The following is a 23,608-nucleotide window of genomic DNA, read 5'->3' as shown; positions in this document are numbered from 1 at the left end:
CCACTTTAAAGATTACTTTGTGTTGATCTCAAGCATTTTAGGGAAGTGTTGAAAAACAAGATTATATTGGTATTGGTGACAGAACCACCAGTTTTAGCACGGGGCAGTTTTGCATTTTTCCCAGCACTAGTCTGATGCAAGTAGCAGTTTCACACATTTTGTCTTATCAGGAACAGTACGATCTCTAAGAAACCTGCTTCATATGGATTGTACAAGTTTATTAACAAAGGAAAGGCTTATTACAGAGGCTGTTTTTTGTTATTTTCTTCCAAAGTGTTTATGTAAGGCTGCTGCAGGCTGTAGAACAGAGTTTTCATGTAGTTGCAGGCATACCATAGGTGTGAAACTCAGTTTTTCATGTTTCTACGAGTTTAGAAGGTCCTAGAGACACTAATCCTACTTATAATCTATAAGCATGAAATGCAATTATATGAGGAGCTTGAAGCTCACTTTTTATTGGTTATCTGAAGTGTTTATTGAGCTGGTAGTGATTAATTGATGTTGAAGAGGAGAGATAGAATCTGTACAATGTTTACGTATCAATAGGTCTTGGAACTGAGATAAGTTTAAATAAATAGGTCAAAAAATGCCGTGATAAGACTGTTTGTAATTTGACAGAAACCCTTCCTTGGGTTAAAAAATGTATGGTTATACAATTGTGTGAGTATATGGGACCCCAACTTGGCAATAAGTAAGACCAAGGTAAGGCAGGTTGGGCGCTAGGCTGGGTCGTGGGGATACCCCTGTCGTAGCAAAAAACTAAAATAAAAATTGTGTGGGTATATGGGACCTCAAATATATCGGTACAATGGTATGAGAGTGTGCCTATATGCTAGAATAAAATAAATTTTATCTATGCATGCATTTCACAAAAAAACATCAGAAAATCTAAAGACAATGTAGCAATCATAATGAACAATGAAGACATTATGAATTAATAATTCAATTTGTAAATTCAAACTTATCAATGTTTCAGGAGTTTATTTTCTTTTTATTCTTCCCTTTAAAAAGTATTCTATATGGATTCTTTGATGGAGGGGTTGCAACTGTTGCTGGGGAAACATGCCCCAAACGTGGGGTTTATCCTAGTTGCAATTGGGATGCCCCGAGTTGTGAGGTGTTCCTTCACAATTGTACCATGTGTGTGGGAACACTGCCATAATTGAAGCTGGGGAACTTGGTATCCTTCTATTATAAACTTGGCACGACATAGACAATTACAATGAAATTTGCATGGTTCCTCAAAGTTTTGGAATGGGGGAACAAGTTTTGGGGATGGTAGGACTAGGGACCTAAATTTGGGGGGGTGGGAGGATGGTAGTGCAATCATAATATAGTACTTGAAAATCAGTTACAAAAAATGTATAAGAAACTGTAAATTACAAAATAGTAAAAATACTAAATACTAATAGTAAACACAATGCCTTGAACAATGAAAATGCTAAATATTAAATTTTATTTATATTCAAAATGTCGATATAATGATTACCTTCCTACTTGAAATATAATTGGCCAATGCCTCTAATTATCATCCACAAAGGTTGTTACAAACTCTTCATCACTTGTTGGACCCACCTAGCTCAAGCTCCTCCAAATAAACACCAACATTGTGTATGATGCATCATCATCAACATGTAATGGCTCCTTTGACTCCCCAATATTTTGTTGGACTCTCCTTGTATGCAATCCTCTTGTGGTCAATTAGATGTAAGGTGCTATGCACAAATACAAGCTTCTTTTCCCTCCTAGAGGTAAGTCTGTCTCTTGAGTCTTGATAGTGGATGAAGCTATTGTCGACCACTTCCTCTTAGCAATAGAAGAACTAAATAATTGGGACAAGAGGTGAATGGCTATTGTGGTTGTCAGTGAATGAAGCTCACACATAGTCCACCATAGCATTGGGTCCTCTTGTATCATAGTCTTCTTATACGACTTTGCCTGTTTTGGATATCCCCCAAGTGTGGCAAATTTGGTCCCACTCTGTAGAATGGTGGCATCATCCTCCACACTATATATATTTGAATTGCCTTCACAAACCTTGCCTTTATATTTGGTGAATGATAGGGTGAATGTGTTCTTCATAGAATTGCAAGGTGGGGTCTTTTTCTTGTACAATGGCCATCATTTGGTCAAGCATTTTCTCAATGCATTTATACACCTCCTCGAGGTTTGGAGCATTGGCATACCCTTGTGTGATGATTATGAAGCCTAGAGATGTGATTGAGACAATGTGTTTGGTTTTAGTTGAAAAATTGTCGCTCTTCACCATTTCCTTCAACCTCTTTTTCTGCTTGGACTTATAATTGAGCCATTTATGCCGCTCGTGTCATGACTATTAGTTGCAATGCCTTTTGCAACTCAAGCATCCTCTCTAAGAGAATGGTGTATGAGGCATATTTGGTCTCTATAGGTTTTAGAAATTTTGGGGGTTTGTGATAGTACATGTGATGCATAGTGGTTGCAAATAAACATTTGCACATCTCTCCCATCAAGAACAACCTGTTTGATCTAGTCTATTTTACCCATGCCCTTGAGTGCATTGTTTGTAGCTTGTACAGAACGTGGAGCTCACCATATTAAGAGCACACAAAAATACTAAGAGGGAGGGGGGGTGAATCAGTATATCAACAAACTTTTACTTTTCATAATTGATTAGATACAATAGCAATACTTTATAAAGCTTAATCAAACCACACATGCAAGTTAGAACACAAAGGAACACAATGTTTACGTGGAAACCCTAATGGGAAAAACCACGACAAATTAATGCTTAATCCGAAACATTGATGTAAAAAATTGTACACAATCTAATCTAGAAGCTTTTGTGAATGTGTTCTTTATAGAATTGCAAGATGGGGTCTTTTTCTTGTACAATGGCCATCATTTGGTCAAGCATTTTCTCAATGCATTTATACACCTCCTCAAGGTTTGGAGCATTAGCATACCCTTGAGTGATGATTATGAAGCCTAGAGATGTGATTGAGACAATGTGTTTGGTTTTAGTTGAAAAATTGTCGCTCTTCACCATTTCCTTCAAACCTCTTTTTCTGCTTTGACTTATAATTGAGCCATCTATGCCCGCTCGTGTCATGACTATTAGTTGCAATGCCTTTTGCAACTCAAGCATCCTCTCTAAGAGAATGGTGTATGAGGCATATTTGGTCTCTATAGGTTTTAGAAATTTTGGGGGTTTGTGCTAGTACATGTGATGCATAGTGGTTGCAAATAAACATTTGCACATCTCTCCCATTGAGAACCGCTTGTTTGATCTAGTCTATTTTACCCATGCCCTTGAGTGCATTGTTTGTAGCTTGTACATAACATGGAGCTCACCATATTAAGAGCACACAAAAATACTAAGAGGGAGGGGGGGTGAATCAGTATATCAACAAACTTTTACTTTTCATAATTGATTAGATACAATAGCAATACTTTATAAAGCTTAATCAAACCACACATGCAAGTTAGAACACAAAGGAACACAATGTATATGTGGAAACCCTAATGGGACAAACCACGACAACTTAATGCTTAATCCGAAACGTTGATGTAAAAAATTCTACACAATCTAATCCAGAAGCTTTTCTGTAATAATTCTATGGATTGTGGAAACTTGATATCATTAAATTAATGCTTTTTATATAATACTTCTTTACAATGTTTGTAGGCACCAACCCCTAACTTAGTTTGTGAGCACCAACCCACTGCAGGCACCAATCCCCGCTACTGAATTTGTAGGCACCAACCCACTGCAGGCACCAATCCCCGCTACTGAATTTGTAGGCACTAACCCACTGGAGACACCAATCCCCACAACTAAGCACCAACTCAGCAACAGACACCTCTCTTATTTGATAAGCACCGACCTATGAATTCTTCAACGGATGATATTGTTCTCCCTTCCTCACAAATCTGCTCACATCCTTTTCATTTATTACACATTCTTTCTTCTAGAATAAATCAGAATTACAAACTTTTACTTTTCATAATTGATTAGATACAATAGCAATACTTTATAAAGCTTAATCAAACCACACATGCAAGTTAGAACACAAAGGAACACAATGTATATGTGGAAACCCTCACTTCTGAATTTCTAGGCACCAACCCACTGCAGGCACCAATCCCCACAACTGAATTTGTAGGCACTAACCCACTGGAGACACCAATCCCCACAACTAAGCACCAACTCAGCAACCGACACCTCTCTTATTTGATAAGCATCGATCTATGAATTCTTCAACGGATGATATTGTTATCCCTTCTTCACAAATCTGCTCACATCCTTTTCATTTATTACACATTCTTTCTTCTAGAATAAATCACAATCACACTTCATGTTTCTCTTTATCTATATCTACTCAAAATTCATTTTCATAAAAGAATGCTCAAAAATGCCATGTATATGCTCTAAGTTGCCTTCATAAATCCGCTCTAGAGTGTTTACAATGTCTTTATATATCTACTCAAGAATTCTTCATAGTTCTCCCCATACAAAGCCTTCACAAATCTGTATGATATAATCTTCCTAATTCTTCATATTATCTTCTTGTGATGAATGACTTTACTTTTATTTTTGACTTTCACACACTCTTTTATTCCATACACACTCAACACACATATCTCAAATAATTTACAAGTGCCCTTCATATATTTCTTGAATCTTGATACATATGAAGTGCATACCTTTTGGGAATAGACATTTCAAACCTGCCTCTTTGATGCAGAGCTCTTCAACCATATTATGCTCTTTGATGCAGACACCACTCTTCAACCATATTATGCATCATAAATTGCACCTTTTCATGTTTTTAATAGCCAACGCTGTATATTGGTTTGTTATATCGCTGGGTATTAGTTTATTGTTTATACTTAAACCTTTGTTGATTTGGGCGATATTGATTGCTGTATAGATAAATCACTGCTTGATAATATGATTTGGAATTTTTTATTATCTTGCCACCCTACATTATGATGATATTATTGCCCAGCCTTTGATTTCATTAATTGGTTTGCTGTCTATTGTTTAAGTCACCATCTTTTGAGGAAATAGTCCTCTCATGTTGCTTTGTCATTTGTCTCCAAAAATTGATGAAGTATAAGGAGATCGCTGTATAGTAATCAAGGAAGAAAGTTGGCAACCTTCCAGCTTCTCAGATTGCTGCATTATAATGCAATCTCTTATAAGGAAGTCGGCTGCTTTGGAGATCGACCATGTGTGGAAGTCGACCATCATAATGATTATTAAATCCCTTATGTCATTGTCTATATCCATAATCTGGGCTTTGTTGTTTGGATACATATTAATCTTTCAACAAAGGCAAATTCTACATGCCACCTTGTAGTTTATTCAGAATGAATCATTGTTCCTTTCTTAATCTTTATCGGGCTTGGTCCTTAATGCATTTTCAGTTAGTATATTTTATTATTTTGCCAAACTTTTGAAGAAATTCAAAATAAGATTAGTCCAACATGTTACACAATGCCTATTTCCTATTTGGAATTTTAGTTTTAGTAATCTATTCTGAAATATGAAGTGTGAATTTATTGATATTATATCAATCATCACTATTCATTGGTGGTTTGTTGTGGATTAGAGCCTAGAATTTTTTTAAAGATTTTTGATCGTCTAACTGACGCAATAAGCTTGCAGCCAACTGCCATAGACAACAAATTACAAGCGTTGGTGAGTCAATGATAGGCAAGTGATAATTATTTATTGTTATATGGATTTAAGATTCCTCCTTTTGAGTTGTGTGTTTGGTTTCATTGTTAGAGGTGACATCGAGTAGTGATACATCTAGGCCCTCGGGATGATATGATATGTGATGATATTGAGTAGTGATACATAAGGACATTTTTTTATAGTTTCCAATTCATGAGAGATGTAGCAGTATGATTCTTAGAATTAGCAAAGGCCAACTCATCAAAACATATAAATATGATATCATATTTTGACAGTGGGGGCAATAGTAAATTAAGCTATATCATCAAGATTTGCACCGTTTGTTGACAAAAAGGGAATATTGTAATGAGATGCACAACAATGTCAAAGGCGATGTTTTCTAGGAGTCTTAAGGTACTGGGAATAGCAATCTTAATAAATCAACCTCAAAAAGCTATGTTGTAGGGTTTATCAGAACCTCTCGTACATGTATGAGTCTGTGTTTGGAATGGCTTGGGTGCCCAGGGCAGATCTGGTTGAACCTTAGGGCCACCCAAAAGAAAAAACCCAAAAGAAAAAACAATTTTTTTTTAAAACATTTTTAATAAACAAAAAGTGCCAAATACCTAATTTCTATCTTAAGTGATACATTGTGAAAATGGTGTTGCCGCAATACCCCTAGGAGGGGCACTGCTAGCACCCCTTGAACTTGTTGGGGTTGTCGCCCTAAGACCTCCATGATTAGGGTGGTGACCCTAAACCCCATTCTGTTCTCCACTCGTAAACCTCCATTAGTTATTGGGATCTCTTGTCACATAAGAAACCCGATTACAATGAGGGGGTGATGAGGAGTTGGGATCTAACTCTTGAGTTTGCTTGCTTAGTTGTTAATTTTGCACTAACTTGCTAAAATATCTTTAGATGAAGCAACTTCTACATATGATATGGCCAGTGGAAGTGACATTTTGTTTCAAAAATTGAACCAAATGTTGACTTAGATTCTCTCAATGAAGAGCAATATGAAGATTATTGAATATTGATTGTAATTTCCATTGTGTATTGACATTTGAAAAATCATTAAATTATGAATTTATGAGTCTTCTCTTTTTTTTTTTGTTGTAAATTTTGAGGTGTTTAGATATTTTGTTTATTGCTAATTATGAATATCATTGTTTATTGGTAATTATATATATAATTGTTTTTATATATTCACGAACTCCCACTTGTACTTGAGGGTTTGTCAAAACTTTGTCAAACAATGAAAGTGTCAATGGGTTTTTATAACTTCTATAGAGGGTTTTAGATTTGAATTGCCAAGATTCAAATTCTTGAGAACGTCAGCTTCATTTAAAGGGTTTTTCGAGAGGTCATTATACCAAAGCATTTACCATGAAAGCTTCATTAGAATCATCTAGAGCTTCCTTCCAAGAAATCCTATTTTTAGTCTGTGCTATAAAATAGCTCATCATTATGTGAGAGATAAGATATTTTTAGGGATAATTGTAATATTTTTATCGTCAGTTGAATTGGTAGTTGCATTAGAATCACTATACTAGATAATTTGTAATAAATCTTGCAAAACATGCAAGAGATCATAGTTAGGTTAGAAGTGTAGTTCATTTATATTTGCTAGTTAAATTTTTTTATGCAACTTTTCGGTCGCAGTTAGGGTAGAAGTGTAGGTAATTTATTTCATTTATTTTTATGTGACTTAGTAAACAATATAAACAAGTTCCTTTTTGCACTTAGTGAAAGGGATCAATGGTTATTTTCACGCCTGCATTATGCTGAATTACTGTTCATCGAGTATCTGTGATTAATAATTCAAAATTCAATGTCTATCAGGTGAATAGGATTTATTGTGCTTATCTTGCTTCTAAGCGACTATTGCAACGTTTTGTTGTGCATTGAGATACTTTAATAGCTTCTAAAAAAATTGCAAGCTTTGTATTGTAGATCTTTTCAAAGTTGGATATTTTGCTTTGTATTGCTCTTCATTTGCCTTACGAAAGCCATCAGGTTTTTATTTATTATCTCATTCAATCTAAATATGTATTTGTATTGTTTAGTCTCTGCATTTAATTGAACAATGCAATCATCTAGCTTTAGGATTTATTTGCATTCAACAAATATAGAATCATTTGCCTTTAGTTATAAGAGTGTCTCAATCTTTTACACTAAGCAAATTCAAAAAGATACACATTTAATGTTTATTCAGCATGAACATGGATTATCCAAAAAATCAGTGTAAATATTGTGAATTGCAAGTATATATTGTTTAGTCTTAACTCTTAAGTTAATTTTATTTTATAGGGAGCCTCTTTTAATTTGAAGAGTAGTTTTATTGCACATTTGTTTTGTTCTGTTGTATTGAAAAGTGCAAATTAAAATGCTAACAAGTTGGGAACTTTATCTTTCACTTGGCATAGTGCAACTTCAAACAATTTGCAAGAGTTGTTTGTCAAAATACTAAACTATGAGTAGACATCTTTGCAAATCGATTAGAGAAGAACTTAGTTGACACTGAAAAATGACAAGAATGACCTATCCTAAGACTAACAATGTGACCGTTGGCAAAGTTTTGTGGGGGTACAAATATTTGTATCAACAGTAGTGATCCTATAATTTAATTAACTGGAGCATTTAGTCTTTATGTGTACTAACATTGTTTAAACTCTGCTTTTAGGTGAACAAAGTAAGCATATAGTTGTGTTTTCTTTTAGTTAAAAATCGTTATTTGTATCACCAGTAGTGATCTTATAATTTAATTTACTGAAGCTTTTAGTCGTTATGTGTACTAACATTGTTTGAACTCTGCTTTTAGGTGAACAAAGTGAGTGTATAGTTGTGTTTTCTTTTAGTAAAAAAACATAAAAAGCCTTTCCCTTGCATTAAAATGCATGCCAGCTTTTGCCCTACGTGGATCCAAAAAGATTAGACATTTAAACTCTGCTTTTAGATGAACAAAGTAAGCATATAGTTGTGTTTTCTTTTAGTAAAAAGTCGTTATTTGTATCACCAGTAGTGATCTTATAATTTAATTTACTGAAGCTTTTAGTCTTTATGTGTACTAACATTGTTTGAACTCTGCTTTTAGGTGAACAAAGTGAGTGTATAGTTGTGTTTTCTTATAGTAAAAAATCATAAAAAGCCTTTCCCTTGCATTAAAATGCATGCCAGCTTTTGCCCTACGTGGATCCAAAAAGATTAGACATTTAATTCTATTGACATGATTGTGAAACACCCCCCAAAAATTATGAAGATTATAAATAGCAAGTATATATTGTACAAATTAGCTTAATTTTTATTTACAAGGAACTTCCCCTTCTAATGCAAAAAGGGTTCTGCCACACATCTATTCTATTTTTTGTTGCTGTGAAAGGTGTCAATTTAAGTAGTGCCAAACACAAGTGGGTTCTAAGAACCTATGGATTTTATTAGGGCACTCTAGGTGTGAAGCTAGTATTTAAAAAATATAAAATACAAACATATATTATTTTTAAATACCAAGTAAAATGGAGAAATGCTATGAATAATTTCAGGAGACAATACCCTATAATACAATTAAAATACTAAAATTTAGATACAGTGAATTCCACTTGTAATTTGCCAATCTCATCTTTTACAAGTAATTGATAGCTTGAAACAAAACAAAAATAAAAATAGAATGAATTATTACATTACAAAATTTAAATTCACAATCCTAAAGGTCAAAATAGTAAATCCAAATTGAATAGGCAAACATGAAAACTAATACCATTTATCACATGTGTTCGATAAATGCATAAATCATAAAAGGATGGCTCAAACTCTAGATATGAAAATAGTAGTAGGTCTTACTGTAAACTAAATACATAACGGTCAAAGTAGATGTTCCTTAAAATACCAAAGAAAAAAAAGATTGAGCAACTCTAGCTTGTGGCTCATGTGTGTGCTACCATTAGCTCTTTCCATGGTTTCAAAAGTGGCATCAATGCTCAAATATGGTACTCTGGCAAGTCAAACATACTCAGGGATACCCCATCTAATTCCTACTGAATACCTAAAACTTGAATGGCTTCCTAAGAATCCAATGTATAGCAGGTCCCATCAAATACTTGGTAGTCTTCCTATGTTTAAGACGCAAGCTACTATGAACTCCAACCAGTTTCTCTGTTCTCCAAGAGTTAAATCAGTTTTTCTTAGTAGTGTATGAATGTATAAGTCGACTAGTTCCTCTCAGATGCCTAGCTGTCTGACAGCAACCAATTAGCAAGGTGCCTATGTTCTGGGGTTTGTTACCATGTCTTGTTCACTGAATGGTTTAGTTTCTTTTTGCCAACCATGTTATTCCTTTAGCTGTAATGGGTTTGTTGAACGGATCAACAAATTCTGCATACTGGGAAAATTGCTCCTCAAACTTCATGGCCCTTCTGAGTATACATCCTGGCAACAACAAAAAACCCTTGTGTACATCATTTTTAATCGCAGTCAATTTCACAAGTCTCTCCTTTTACCATATTGGGTTCAATATGTAGATAACATGTGCAAGGGTGTGTTAATACAATAGTACCTATGTTGAATATATTGTTTGACCCTCAAATCAATGAAATCATATGGTTGCATTGTGGGATCTTTCTCACAAATATTAGATCTCCCTTGACCACATGCTATTAAATTTCATATATATTTCTAGAAGAGCAAGAGTGTCTGTATCCACATAGTAGGTATGTTGGACTGTGGGGTTAAAAAATGAGATCACATATGTACAATCTCCTCATATATCAGCATTCAACAATGGATCATTTTCATCTTCTTATTGTTTTTGTACTTTCAATTGTATTAGGATTTGTCTTATTTTATATTATCTTTGATAGTATCAAGTTTCCTTTGTTCAGGAGACTAGTTTCCTGATATTGGGGATATATGACCCCAAACAGGAGCCTGGGAAGTCTCATAAGACTTCCCTTTTCAGGGAACGAGTCTCAGAAAATAGGGGATGTGTTCCTGTCGAATCTCCCTTTCTTGGGAAATTCGGGGAGATGTTTTGAAAAGTTCCCTATGGAGTTCCTTAGCTTTTTTCCCCCTAGAAACTTGTTCTCAACGTTAGGGGGAGTTCTCTAGTAACATTAGCAATATACAAAAAATTTACACTTGCAGTTTCAGAGAAAGATAAGATTACATGTTGTTGAATAGTTTTTTTACTTGCATTTTGTTTGGTAGCGTTTACATCTAGTATTGAGGGGAAACATGAAGAAATGACTTTTGAGCTGGTTGGCGGAGCACGAATCCACTATATCATTCAGTCAGTTTTTGTCAAGAGATTAGAGGTACTATCACATTCACATGTACCTTTGCAGTTTTCTAGATTTTATTTTGTTTTTTCTGGAATATGTTGTCTTTTTAATCATCTCCAAGTTTTACTACAGAAGAATGTTTTTGTACATTTATTATATTTTGACAGGATGTGGATCCTTGTGAGGACATTTCTGATAAGGACATTCAAACAGCCATTCAAAATGCTACAGGTTCCAGAGGTGCTCTCTTTGTGCCCGAGGTGAGAAGCTTCACCATCTTTGAGTTTGATAATAACAATGTTTGTCTTTGGATGTTTCGTATGTCTATTGTTTTTGAAAGTTCCAAGCTTGTTTTAGAAATGAGCTTGGTGCTAGTGAAGCTGACATTTTGATTTCATGTTGTTCACTTGCATTCCTCTTAATGAACCTTTATGGAATGTCAAGCTAGGCTCTTGATTGAGTAGTTTTCTAGTGGTGATATATTTGATTGATTGATAAGTTGAGAATATGGATAATGTATTCACCGCTTATCTGCATTAACATCTGCTTGTATTGCAACTAGACATTTTCCATGGGGTGACGGTGGGGAAGGGTTTATAACATAGCAGAAAAAATTGTTTGTGGAAAAAATTGGCAAACAAAAGTATAAGATTTTTTGAAAAAAATGGGGGAAAATCAGATTTAAAAAAAGTGTTGAAATATGTAGAAAAAAGACGAGCTATTTTTAAAATTTTTTTAAGGGTATTTCCACAGCATAGAGATATATTGTCATGTCCCTGCTTAAGTAGCCACAGCTTTCACCAAACTTGGTCGCTAACAGTTATTATTAATAAAAACATCATCCATAAAATGAGAAGGGACTGACCTGAATTAGGTCATGAATAGAGATGGCCGACTTGGAAGAAAGTCTTGGGCATATAAATAAATAAAAATTAATTATTTTGCTGGCCGACCTCCCAAGATAAGTGCACCCTTTTTGGGCAAGGAAATTAATAATTGAAAATAAAGTGTTTTATACCCAGACGACCTGATTAATGGGACATAACTCTTGGTGGGAAAGGACACCTTAGAGGGTATAAGTAAAGATTGTCTTGAGAGCATTAAGGAGAATTAGGAAAGTAAATAATTATGCAGATTTAGAGCAGACTTAAGGAGCAGACTTTAAGAACAGAAAATAGCAGAATTTATGAATTCTTTGTGCATAACATGATGGATATTATCTGCTCATGATGATTAATAATATTCTGTTGCTTATGACTGTTTAATATGTGACATAATATAGGATGCTCTATATATATTCTGTCTGATTATTAAAACCACCCACGGTAGAGGAAATAAGGTTTGCAAGAGGGTTACAGTGATGGGACACTCTCCTAGGTACGCCACCTCAAGGTGGGGACCAGATAGTCCCATGAGGCGAAAGGGGTACAGAGGGTATTGCCTTTGGGCTTAGGAGGCATGGACTTCTGGGGCACCCTGTTGTAAGCTCATCCCTCTATCATGGTGAATCAACACAAGAAGTCCAATCATAGGGAGAGGGAAATGGTTGGCAAGATGAGGGGGAATGGAAAGTGGACACCTCACTGGGTAGACCATCTCATATGATGGCTTGGGCTACATGAGGCCAAGAGGGATGATATATCAGCTCTTGGGCCTCGGGTAGGGGATCCGAGACACCGCATCTAAGTCACTTTCTCCCATGCTCTCCTATGGTTGAGCCTTCCATATATATTTAAATGCTTTATGATTGAATTGATAATTCTGCCATGAATTTAATAATGCTTAATTATGATAATCTGCTTATTGAAGTAATTGTTGTAAATGGTTGAGAATTAGTGCAAATTTAGGGCATTCTCAATTAGGCGTGAGCAAAAAAATAGAGTTTAATCCATGAATTATAGAAAATGGGATTTTGTTGTTTATATTCATATAGCTCATTACATTGCATTGCACAATGCATACTTCATAGTGCTTAAATAAATAACTAAATGGTTACAATTGAGAACATTTCAATTACAATATAGTTTGTACAAAGTCAACCTATAAACTAAGTACAAAGTTCCTAAAAATCAAATATAGCCAATGGCTCTTGCTCCTACAAATAGAGCTATTCTAGAGGGCTGCAGGTCCTGATGATGAAGCTCCTAGTTCAAAGCCTCTTTTAAGTCATTCAACCTCATGACTGTCCAAGTTGGCCTTTAAAATCCAATTTTCCTATGCTGATCAGACATCATGAATTATGAAACGGGAATCAGCTAGTTCATATTTGTGATTTAATAATACTCGCAATTTCTAGAACAGTGTGAAAGAGAACTATATTAAGAGTTTGAAAGGGAAATTATATGACAAAGGAAGCAATTGCAAAGTTCAACTTAATAGGTTTTGAATCAAATAGCTCAAGATAAAGTAATAGAAAATGCTTTTGAAACATAATCTTACATCTCAAAAGACCATAAATGATATTGAAATGTTCTCATTGATAGCTATTTTAGCAGATGTAAAACAGTACAAAAGAAGAGAGCAACTATTAAAGCCACATTTTTAGCTATGCAAATTTTCTTTGATTTTGCGAATAAGTGGATGATGGAGTTAAAAACATTGATGGACTTTGAGTTGAGAATTTGAGAGATTATAGGTACAATTTTCAATAAAATTTCAAAGCCCAAGGAACATTCCCTTGCAATGGGGCAGTTGCTGCTGACATCTATTTGGATTGTTAAAGAGCAAATATAGGAGACCTGCTTTTCGAGGGATTAAGATAAGCCCACAAGAGTAGGGCATGACTTCTCTCAAGGCATGCAGTAGTTTGCCTGATACCTATTTAACATTCATGGAATGGTACACTATATATTGAAACAAAATCTTACATCTCAAATGACCATGAATGATATTGAAATGTTCTCATAGATAGCTATTTTAGCAAATATGTAAAACAGTAAAGGGAGTGTTAAATATTTTTCCATTAGATAATAAAGACTTGCTAGTACAAAAGAAGAGAGAAACCATTTGAGCCACAATTTTAGCTATTATTATTCAAGTGAATTTTTCTTGATTTTGCATAAAGTGGATGATGGAGTTAAAAACATTGGACTTTTGAGTTGAGAATTTGAGAGATCATAGATACAAGTTTCAATGAAAAATCAAAGCATGAGGAACATTGTAATGCCCCCGTTTTGAAATGGGATTTAATAATAAACAATTATAATAATAAAATGAAAATAAAAAAAAGTAAAAATAAAATATAATATAATTAAATTTAATTGAGTTTAATGAATGGTCAAAAGGCATGAAATGAAGAGTTTTGACTTCCTCAAACACAATACAATCTGATGAAACGCGTCAAATATTTGATGGTGAACCATCTCCCAACAGTTAGCACTTAGTTCTATGCTAAAAATCAACGATTTCATGTGATTAGGGTTTCAAGACAAGTTGGTGGATAGTAAATGCATTTCTTTGGTAATTTTTTTGGCGGTTTTATTCAATTTTTTTTTTTTGATTTAAGCCCCCTAAAAATTGCTAATTAAATCACAATTCTTTGGGGAGAAAATTGTTTCAATCGGAGATTTTTTAAAAATCATGAAAGTCGGGTTTTTGTTTGGAGATTTATGTGTGTATGGTTTATGTCTAGATTAGCATCCTAGAAGATGTAGGTGAGGTATTCTTGTTGGGTATTCTAAATTCTTTGAAGAGGAATTATTCCAATGGTACTTGAAAATTGTGCGGAATTTGAGATGATCTTGAATCTTGCCTTAAAATCACGTTCAAGACAAACTTGCCAGTTAACAATTTCCTTTTCAACATAAACTATGGTGTAAACTCTACAATAATGTTAGCCAATATTTGAAATGTAATTCATAAGACTAATTAGGGATCTGTTGTGACCTTTTCACACATCCTCCCATTGCATATGGGGATCCCTTGCATTTTAGGTCGTCTTGGTCTTTTGGTTATGGTTCTTTGGGTCTTTTCACACCAATCCCTTCAGTCTCCCTGGTTTGTAAGTGTTTTTGATGAATTTTGATCAAGTTTGAAAGTGTTTTAAGCGAATTTGACCAAGTTTGAAGCCTATTTTGTCTATTTTAGGGTTTTTTCCCTTCAGACTTAAATTTGAGGTCATTTTCTTAGGATTTTTGGAAATCTGAACGTAGCAATGAAGTTAGAATCCTTCAAAGAAGCTACCAGTGAAATTTGAGCGAATTCTGAGCACTGACTATTTTTAGTAAGTTTCATTGTGTTCCAGATTGGCCTAATTTTGCATTTAAAAAAACTTACTATTTTTAGTAAGTGTCACCTTGTCCTGGTTTTCCCTAATTCGATGTTTGGAAGTACTTAATATTTTTAGTAAGTCTATTTTTGACAGGTCTATCTCAGGTAGTGGGTAGGACACTGATGGTAGAGAATTCTTGAAAATCCAAGTCCAAATCTGGAAAGTTGAAGAGCAGGTAGATGATCAAATTGTGGCTATCTGGAAATCCTCCTCAAGAAAGACAAGGCATGGAAAATCTATTCTTGGGTGCAAATCCCAAGATAAGAAGGAATTTTCCAAAATAAAAGAAATCCTTCCCTAAGAAATTTTCGAAAAATCCTTCCTTGAGGAAATTTCCAAAATCCAAAAATCCTTCCCTGAGGAAATTTCCAAAATCCAAAAATCCTTGCCTGAGGAAATTTCCAAAATCCAAAAATCCTTGCTTGAGGAAATTTCTAAAATCAAAAAATCCTTCCCTAAGGAGATTTCCAAAATCCAAAAATCCTTGCTTGAGGAACTTTCCAAAATAAAAAGATCTTCCCTGAGGATTTTTTTCAATAACTCCAAAATTCCTCTACCTCCTCAAATTGACGCTCAAGAAAGGTTGATGGGCACTAAAATCAAGACAAGGAGGAATTTTCCTCTCCAAGGAAATTCCTCCACCTCCTCCAAATTGCGCCCAAGGATAGAACGAGAGTGCAAATATCAAGTCATGGAGGAATTTCCTCCACCCCAATAATGCGCTCAAGGAGGACTCTAGGGCACCAAAACCAAGGTCAAGGAGGAATTTCCAGTTTTCACAAGTTCCTCCACTATGGCAAAGTTGCACCCAAGGACAAGTTGAGAACGTGGATTCCATGCCATGGAGGATTTTTTCCTCAACAAAATTCCTTAAGGCCAAAATTCGCCCAAGTATGTAGAATTCTAGGAAAGTGAAAAATTGACTAAGTGTTGGAAATTCCTTCCTTTAGGACAAAATTCTTGGAAATAGTAAAAAATTGGCTAAGGTGTGAAGAATTTCCTTCCTTCGGAGCAAAGTAGAATTGAGGTTTACGAAGAAATGTTCAAAATTCAAAAAAATTCTTTTTCAAGGAGGAATTGCACCCAAGATGAAGAATTTGAAGGCACAAGGAAAATTGGCTAAGAGAGGATTTTCTCTCTCCAAGAACTCTGGATAGGATATAATTTCTTTGAACATGGAAAAAGTGTTCAGTTGATGGAAAAATCTCCCTACAAGATGTGAACAAGAACGAAAAATATTCCGTTAGGACGAAAAAATCTCTCTAGAAAGGTTTTCTCTCCAAGAATTCCAGATGTGTAGGGTTCCTTTGGAAGTGGACAAAATTGTGAAATTTTTTCCAAAGCGGCATCAAGATGCGAGAAGTTTTTCTCCATGTGTGGAGAGGACATCTCATTGATGGAATTCAAATTGGGGACTATGCCAAGTGTCTTCATAGGAGAGATGGAAGCCATCATCACCAAATTCGTTGCATTTGCCGTAAATGAACAGGATAATAGTTGTCCATTTTTGGACAAGAATCTATTGATTGCATGATGGTGGCGCATTTATTGTTGGGGAATATTTGGCCAAGTAGTGGCTGATCAATTGCATGGCGGCTACCATATTCCAAGAAGTAATGGCTGATTAATTGCATGGTGGCTAGCATATTCAAGGGGATAGTGTCTCATCAATGCATGTTGGGTGATTTTTGATGTAGTGGTGCATTTAATACTGGGTGCCATTTTGAGCAAAGGGTAATTAATGTGTAGCGGGTGAGATTCCTCATTTATGACTCTCCCCACTACTTGGCATCATGTATTTGAGAATCTATTGGTCAAACCCTAATTAGGGTTTTGCATGTTCAATCTTAGCCATTGATTAGTTTGTAATCTAGGCCGTCCATTTTCCTCTTGGAGGCCTATAAAAGGGGTTCACCCCTTCACTTGTAAAGCAGGGAGATTTGTATGAAATTGTTGCGATAAGCTATTGAAGTAATAAACAGTGATATATTGTTCTCTGATGGTATACACTTGTGTTATTTTGTAGCTTGCATGGTTTCACCTTCCTCACTTAGTTTAGATTTATCAACAGTGCAAGGTTGGACTGAGCCCTTTTATGTGTGCACTTAATCTAAATTGTTGGATGAACATTGTTCTCTGATGGTGTTTATCAATGGTTTAAAATCTTTTAAACACCTCTGAAGATTGCACCCACTTTATGTAGTTGTCTACTAGTGGTGAAGTAAAGTGTGGTTGATCTCGCTTGGATCATGATTATCTATTGAGTTCTTAGATTTAGCTTAGTCTTCCTAAACCCTTTCCCCTTTAATTTCAGTTCATTCCAGTTTAGTTCGTTTGAGGTAGAAGCATCATAGAATTGCTATATCCGATGATGAAGTTCCAGCCACAACAAAGAAGTGAAAGAATTATCCAAACCTAAGTCCCCTTGGATATTTAGCAAACATCAAAGCCAAACGAGCCTATATCCATCAGAAAGTCGCTAGTACGTAGTTGGAACCTTGGAGTCAATGTATGATCTTCCTGCAATCTTAGCATACATTTGATTTTGATCAAGAGAGGATAAGGTGACTATTTGTAAACTTTATTTTGTGTTGGTGTCGTCACAAAACACCCATCAATAGGATCAAATAGCATACAAATGTTCACATATAATCAATTGTACTAATAATCATTTACAATATCCCTTAAATTAAATAGCATTCCATAATTAAATCATATCATGTACTTAAATCTACTATTTATTTCTAGAGTGCAGCCATAATAGGGGTTGGATGAGGAAGCACAATAGGGTGCCCAAAACATCCCTTGCACTAGGCCCAAGGGCAGAATACCACACCCCCTTGTCCCACAAGTGGTAGGAATGTCATCCATCCAACATGGGGTGGTCTACTTAGTGGGGGAGTCCGTCTCTGCCTTCCATATTTGTGGCACCTTATTAACCCACCTATGATTGTATCTATTCTCAATTCATTTCCAACAATCAACCATCTTAGAGGTTGGAGAGGAAATCGCAATAGGCCGCATGGAGCGTTCTTCTTATCTGAGCCCAAGGGTACAATACAACCCCCTTGGCCCACAAGTGGCAGGAAGTCATCCATCCAACATGGGGTGGTCTACTTAGAAGAGAATCTTGTATCTGCTCTCCCCCCTTATATTTCCTTACTAACCTCGACATGATTGTTTGTAGGAGAAAAGTAAATTTAATAGATAAATTAAGAATCTAGATTGATTAGCATTTCACATTATTAACTATGCCGAAATATGTAAGTGATTATATGTTAAACAACATCATCATAATGTATACCACAATATTTGTTAGAACACAAGACTGCTGTGTCTTGAAATGCAGACTGCTTATATCCAAGATTGATCTGATCGAATTCTTGATCTTTTCGATATCCTTCATGCTGTCCTTTGGGTATCGATCTGCAATATATATCCCTCCATTGGTAATGGAGAGTCATGTCCTTTCCATGGCCATGTCCCTTCTAAAAAGTGGTGTCTCCTTTTATTATGATTGTTGCCTCTTGGCTTACTAAACTGCTGTTAAACTTATGCCTCTTCATGCATCACATCCTTTGGAAACTCTCCAGCCATCACACCCTTGGGAGATGGCTTGTTTAAAGATTTGTTAACGCTACAGATTGCTGATCAAGGGAACAAATGCCTTATGGGCTGTCAGCTTAGGTGTTAGAAAATTGTGAAGTCTTATTAATTAAGAGAATTTTCTAAATTCATTTCTTTCTTTATGATATGATAGTGGATACTATTATCATATTGTGACATGATCTCGGTCATGATAGAATTGATCTTCTCTTTAATATCTTCAATTGTGGGAAGTCAAACCCCTTCATAAGAAATGAGTCATCACTCTTCATTACTGCCCTTTGAGAATAATTATTTATTTTCAAACTGATGATTAATGATCTGATATCTGAATTCATCCTCCTTTTATATCTTCAACAGTGGAAGGGGTAACCCTTGCAAAGTGATGCACCTCTTCCAAACTAAACACTGCCCTAACCGCTGCCCTTATTGATTACTAGTCGGCCCTTTTAAATAGTTGAATATCCTTAAACTGGTCGGCTCCCCTTATTTAATAGAATTCTAATAATTAAACTCTTTAGTCTTAGCCTTTATATATATATATATATATATATATATATAATAGATTTCTTCTTACGGGGGCATGACATTGTGTTTCTACTTTTGAAGGGGCACCATGCAAACAATGGTAGGGGTAGAAGCTTTGTGGTGGTCTAAAGGATATCCTCAGTTGCTGATTTCCATATATTAGCACAAAAAGGAATTTTAATTCTTAATAGTGTTGATTCCCTATGAAAAGTGAGAGACCACACTTTAACATTAATGTGCAAAGTTTCATTTTGATTGATCAAAAAGCAATGATTTTGTTGATTTCACAACCCAGGACCATACAAACTGGGCTATGGACAAAGCAAAAGAGATGCGAGACACACACACCCCTTTGCAAAAGGTGAACATCTGATATCATGTCCTCTCATCTTACAGTTTTTTTTGTGCCAGGACTTTAATGTAGGAGAGAGAGAGAACGGGTATTCTTTTTGTGTTTGATAGGGATTCCCCAAATTTGATTGATATTTTAGCTCAAGACACGTACTAAACAAGCAATTCAAGTTTATATTTGGTCTGTTCATTTTACTTTTTATTATTGACAGTATGTAAATTCCTATACTTCACATTTGTTCTGTATTTTACCCAGCCCTAATATGCATATCTCGATAATTGTCTACAGATAAGAATATGACAGTTTTCTGATAAATGGTGTGATTACTTACCCCTAACTACTTATAGTCCTAGTACAGTTGCAAGACATGTCAAATATGCTATTTATGAAAAATGATCTGTACCTCAAACAACTTTTTTTTATTGATCATCATTACAAATATTTTTCTCATATAAGCATCAACATGAGACTGATACAAGCTCTTGCAATCACAACCAAGAGACTAAATATCAGCTCCTTTTGAGCAACCATACTAGAAGCCACCCATGGAAGGCCAAGAGTCACATCTTAGAATTCCATATTAGATGTCTCATTGGGATTTGAACTTGGGTCTCCACATTGAGAATTCAATGTTTTAAACTTTTAACTGTTAAGCTCAACCCCGTGACATCAAAGACAACTTTTAGAATAAAACATAAAAAAACAAAAAGAAAAAAGAAATGCAGAAAAATACTTAACCATTATAAAGAGAGATAGAACATTTCTCACACATGACACTCATCTTGTGCTTGCCTTCCACACGTTTGTGCCTCAGAAAGTTTTATTTTGACTTTTTTCATAGTGCTCCCCAGGGATGCGTTTCACACAGTCATGTCCCCTCCTTGATTGTTATATATAACCTAAATGGAGCAATTATTATTAATTAATATAATCAACGAATGATTATTTGAAATTATTAAATAATTATTGATCAATAATAATATTCTTGAAATATTTAAATTAATATTATTATAAACAAATATTACAATGTCATGCCCCCGTATCAATTGATATGGTGATGTTTTGATAGTTGATTATTTATTTAATATATTTGATATGATAGTTGATTAATTATTTATCTAATTTAATATATCTAGAAATAATAAATTACTGATTGGTTAAGTCAGTCAGTAATCACCGTAAAGAAAAACAAATTCATAACATACATCTATAGATTCAGAAAATTGTCTTATGAAATAAGACTTCAGCCTTAGAAAATTGTGAAGTCTTATTTCATAAGACAATTTTCTGAATCTATAGATGTATGTTATTAATTTGTTTTTCTTTACGGTGATTACTGACTGACTTAACCAATCAGTAATTTATTATTTCTAGATATATTAAATTAGATAAATAATTAATCAACTATCATATCAAATATATTAAATAAATAATCAACTATCAAAACATCACCATATCAATTGATACGGGGGCATGACATTGTAATATTTGTTTATAATAATATTAATTTAAATATTTCAAGAATATTATTACTGATCAATAATTATTTAATAATTTCAAATAATCATTCGTTGATTATATTAATTAATAATAATTGAGGACTTAAGCATTCATAATATTCTTTTGACAAATCTTCAATGAACAAAGCAATTTCAATGGGCTGATATATACAGAACGATCACTTGACCAAGGCATATATAATTATTATTAAGGGAACGATCTTATTATCAACTAAAGCAACGATCTTAGTTTACAGCCACAGGTCATTAGTAGAGAGACACGGGTTTAGGAAAATGATCTTCAAGTTAATAACATTCAACGATTTAGTCAAAGGCAAACACATTGTACTAAAGGTTGCCACCCTTGGAAGGAAGATGACCGCTTGGAAAGACATAACCTTCCATTCCATTGAGGAGATGTATATACAACACATCATCCATTCAAAAAGGGGATGGTCAGAAAGCTTAGAAGCAGAAAACATCCTTGTTCTTAGTGGTATGTATGGTGATATGTTTAATATATGAAGCAAGATAATGTTCTTATGCAGGACTTAATAATAATACGATAATAGAAAATAATATAATGATTATAATTATTATTTTATTTTATAAGAACTGTTCTGCAGTAAAATATATATAAATTATAATACTATCTGAAAATAAATAAAAATATATTTATATATAAATATGTATAGAAATAGTAAATTGAATGAACAATTTACTGATTGAACTATGAAATATCACTGATTGGATTCTTGTCAAGATAGTTTTGTCTCCTAATCAATTTAGTTTAAGTCATAAGTATGATGAGATGGATTAAATGGTTAAAACATGCCTAAACTTAGTAGGGGACATTACAAATGGTATCAGAGCAACTTTCTTGCCATCCTGTGGGAGTTAGTTAATGCATAGAAGAGGAAGCAAAATGAGTGAATAGTTGGGCAACGATTTAAGGGCATTCATAGAACAAACAGCCCAAACCACCCAAGCTTGTTAGTTTTCGTGATCAGATTAACAATAATGAGCAGGAAATAACAATGCACAGTCACAAGAATCAAAGCACACAAATAGAAAGGTCACACAACACAAGTCTACCCTGGGAAAACCTCCCTCTTGGAGGAAAAACCCAGCAACAACAGATCTTCAGATCTGATTATTCATTATGAATAAATTGTAGTCTTACAACACTTATCTCAGGCTGAATACATTTGCAGATATCTTCAGCTTCAAATGACCTTTTTGTAATCAGCATAACCGTGCCTTCTTCAGCATGAACGATAGACTTAAGTTGGCATCAATCAGAGCAGAGTCGCATCCATAGATCAGGTATCTTCACACCAAAGGAGAGCAGATATATTTCGCATTGTTATTGTGGATCTGATTCGCATATATGATAATTGTATCAAGATGCATTCTATGTAGCTTTTATATATGAGGATTGGTGCCTTATTGGGTCTGCCCAATAAGGCACCTTTTGGCGCTAAAGTCTTTGTACTTTTCCCACGTTATATGTGCAAGATAGGGTTGGCCCTATATCTCACTCCACGATTTATTTAGGTTCCGCCCTATCCTGGGCGCTAAGGTAGATGCTACAATCTCACATGTTTGACCTTGCTTGGCGTGTGGAAGAGAAAGGGCCCAGCCCTATCCTAATTTGTGCACATAGATAGGGCCCAGCCCTATGTGCCCTTTTATATAAATACATTAGATGGAGATAGGGCCCAACCCTATTTACACGCCTCCTTAATGAAGAAGGGGCCAGCCCTATAAGGATTCAGATGATGCCTTAAGGCAATCCGAATCGTTTTTTATTTTCCTATCCTAGTTACACAAAAAAAAACACTCCCTCTTAACTAGGGAGGAAAATAAATACATAGCCAAATTCTCATGGACAAACCCATGGCATGAACATTTACAAGATTTAGGATTAGGGCCTAGCCCTAATAGTACAATCAATATACAATTTGTCATTTGATCACGCAATTACATTACAATGAACCTTTACATGATCTTCTCTTGCAATGCCTGTAGAGGATGAAGCCAACGCTTCATTACTTTACACTTTCCTGGGGACCTGCATGTAACACCATGATCTTTCATCATGCATATCCGCAGAGGATGACAGAGACTTTTCCATATGCACACCTGCAATAATTAATACTCAAAGATATATATAACCATACAACATAAATCATGCACAACCGCAGAGGATACATAAGCTTCTTCACTGAGAAGAGCAACCTGTCACCTTGCACACTGCAGAGGGTGAACTCACCTTGCACTCCGCAGAGGGTGAGAAATAACTGCCACCTTGCACTCCGCAAAGGGTGGAAAGAACTACCACCTTGCACTCTGCAGAGGGTGTATGATACATCCAGTGTATCATGGTTAGTATCATCATAAAGAAACATT

The 23,608-nt window shown here is 34.9% G+C and overlaps 1 protein-coding gene across 2 annotated transcripts in view; it reads left to right on the top strand.

The window, feature by feature from the left end:
* The window catches only part of LOC131036667 (dynamin-related protein 3A), a 128,626-nt gene that overhangs the window by 39,987 nt on the left and 65,031 nt on the right, over positions 1–23,608 (top strand). For both annotated transcript variants that reach the window (XM_057968612.2, XM_057968611.2), the window contains exons 9-10: positions 10,868–10,974; positions 11,109–11,201. In XM_057968612.2, coding sequence (XP_057824595.2) covers positions 10,868–10,974; positions 11,109–11,201 — 200 coding nt within the window. The remainder of the gene's footprint in view (positions 1–10,867; positions 10,975–11,108; positions 11,202–23,608) is intronic.

This window comes from Cryptomeria japonica, chromosome 1, assembly GCF_030272615.1.
Source record: "Cryptomeria japonica chromosome 1, Sugi_1.0, whole genome shotgun sequence".
In the NCBI taxonomy this organism is placed as follows: domain Eukaryota; kingdom Viridiplantae; phylum Streptophyta; class Pinopsida; order Cupressales; family Cupressaceae; genus Cryptomeria; species Cryptomeria japonica.
Note: the sequence above shows the minus strand (reverse complement) of the source record. Positions and strands in the feature narration are given on the sequence as shown.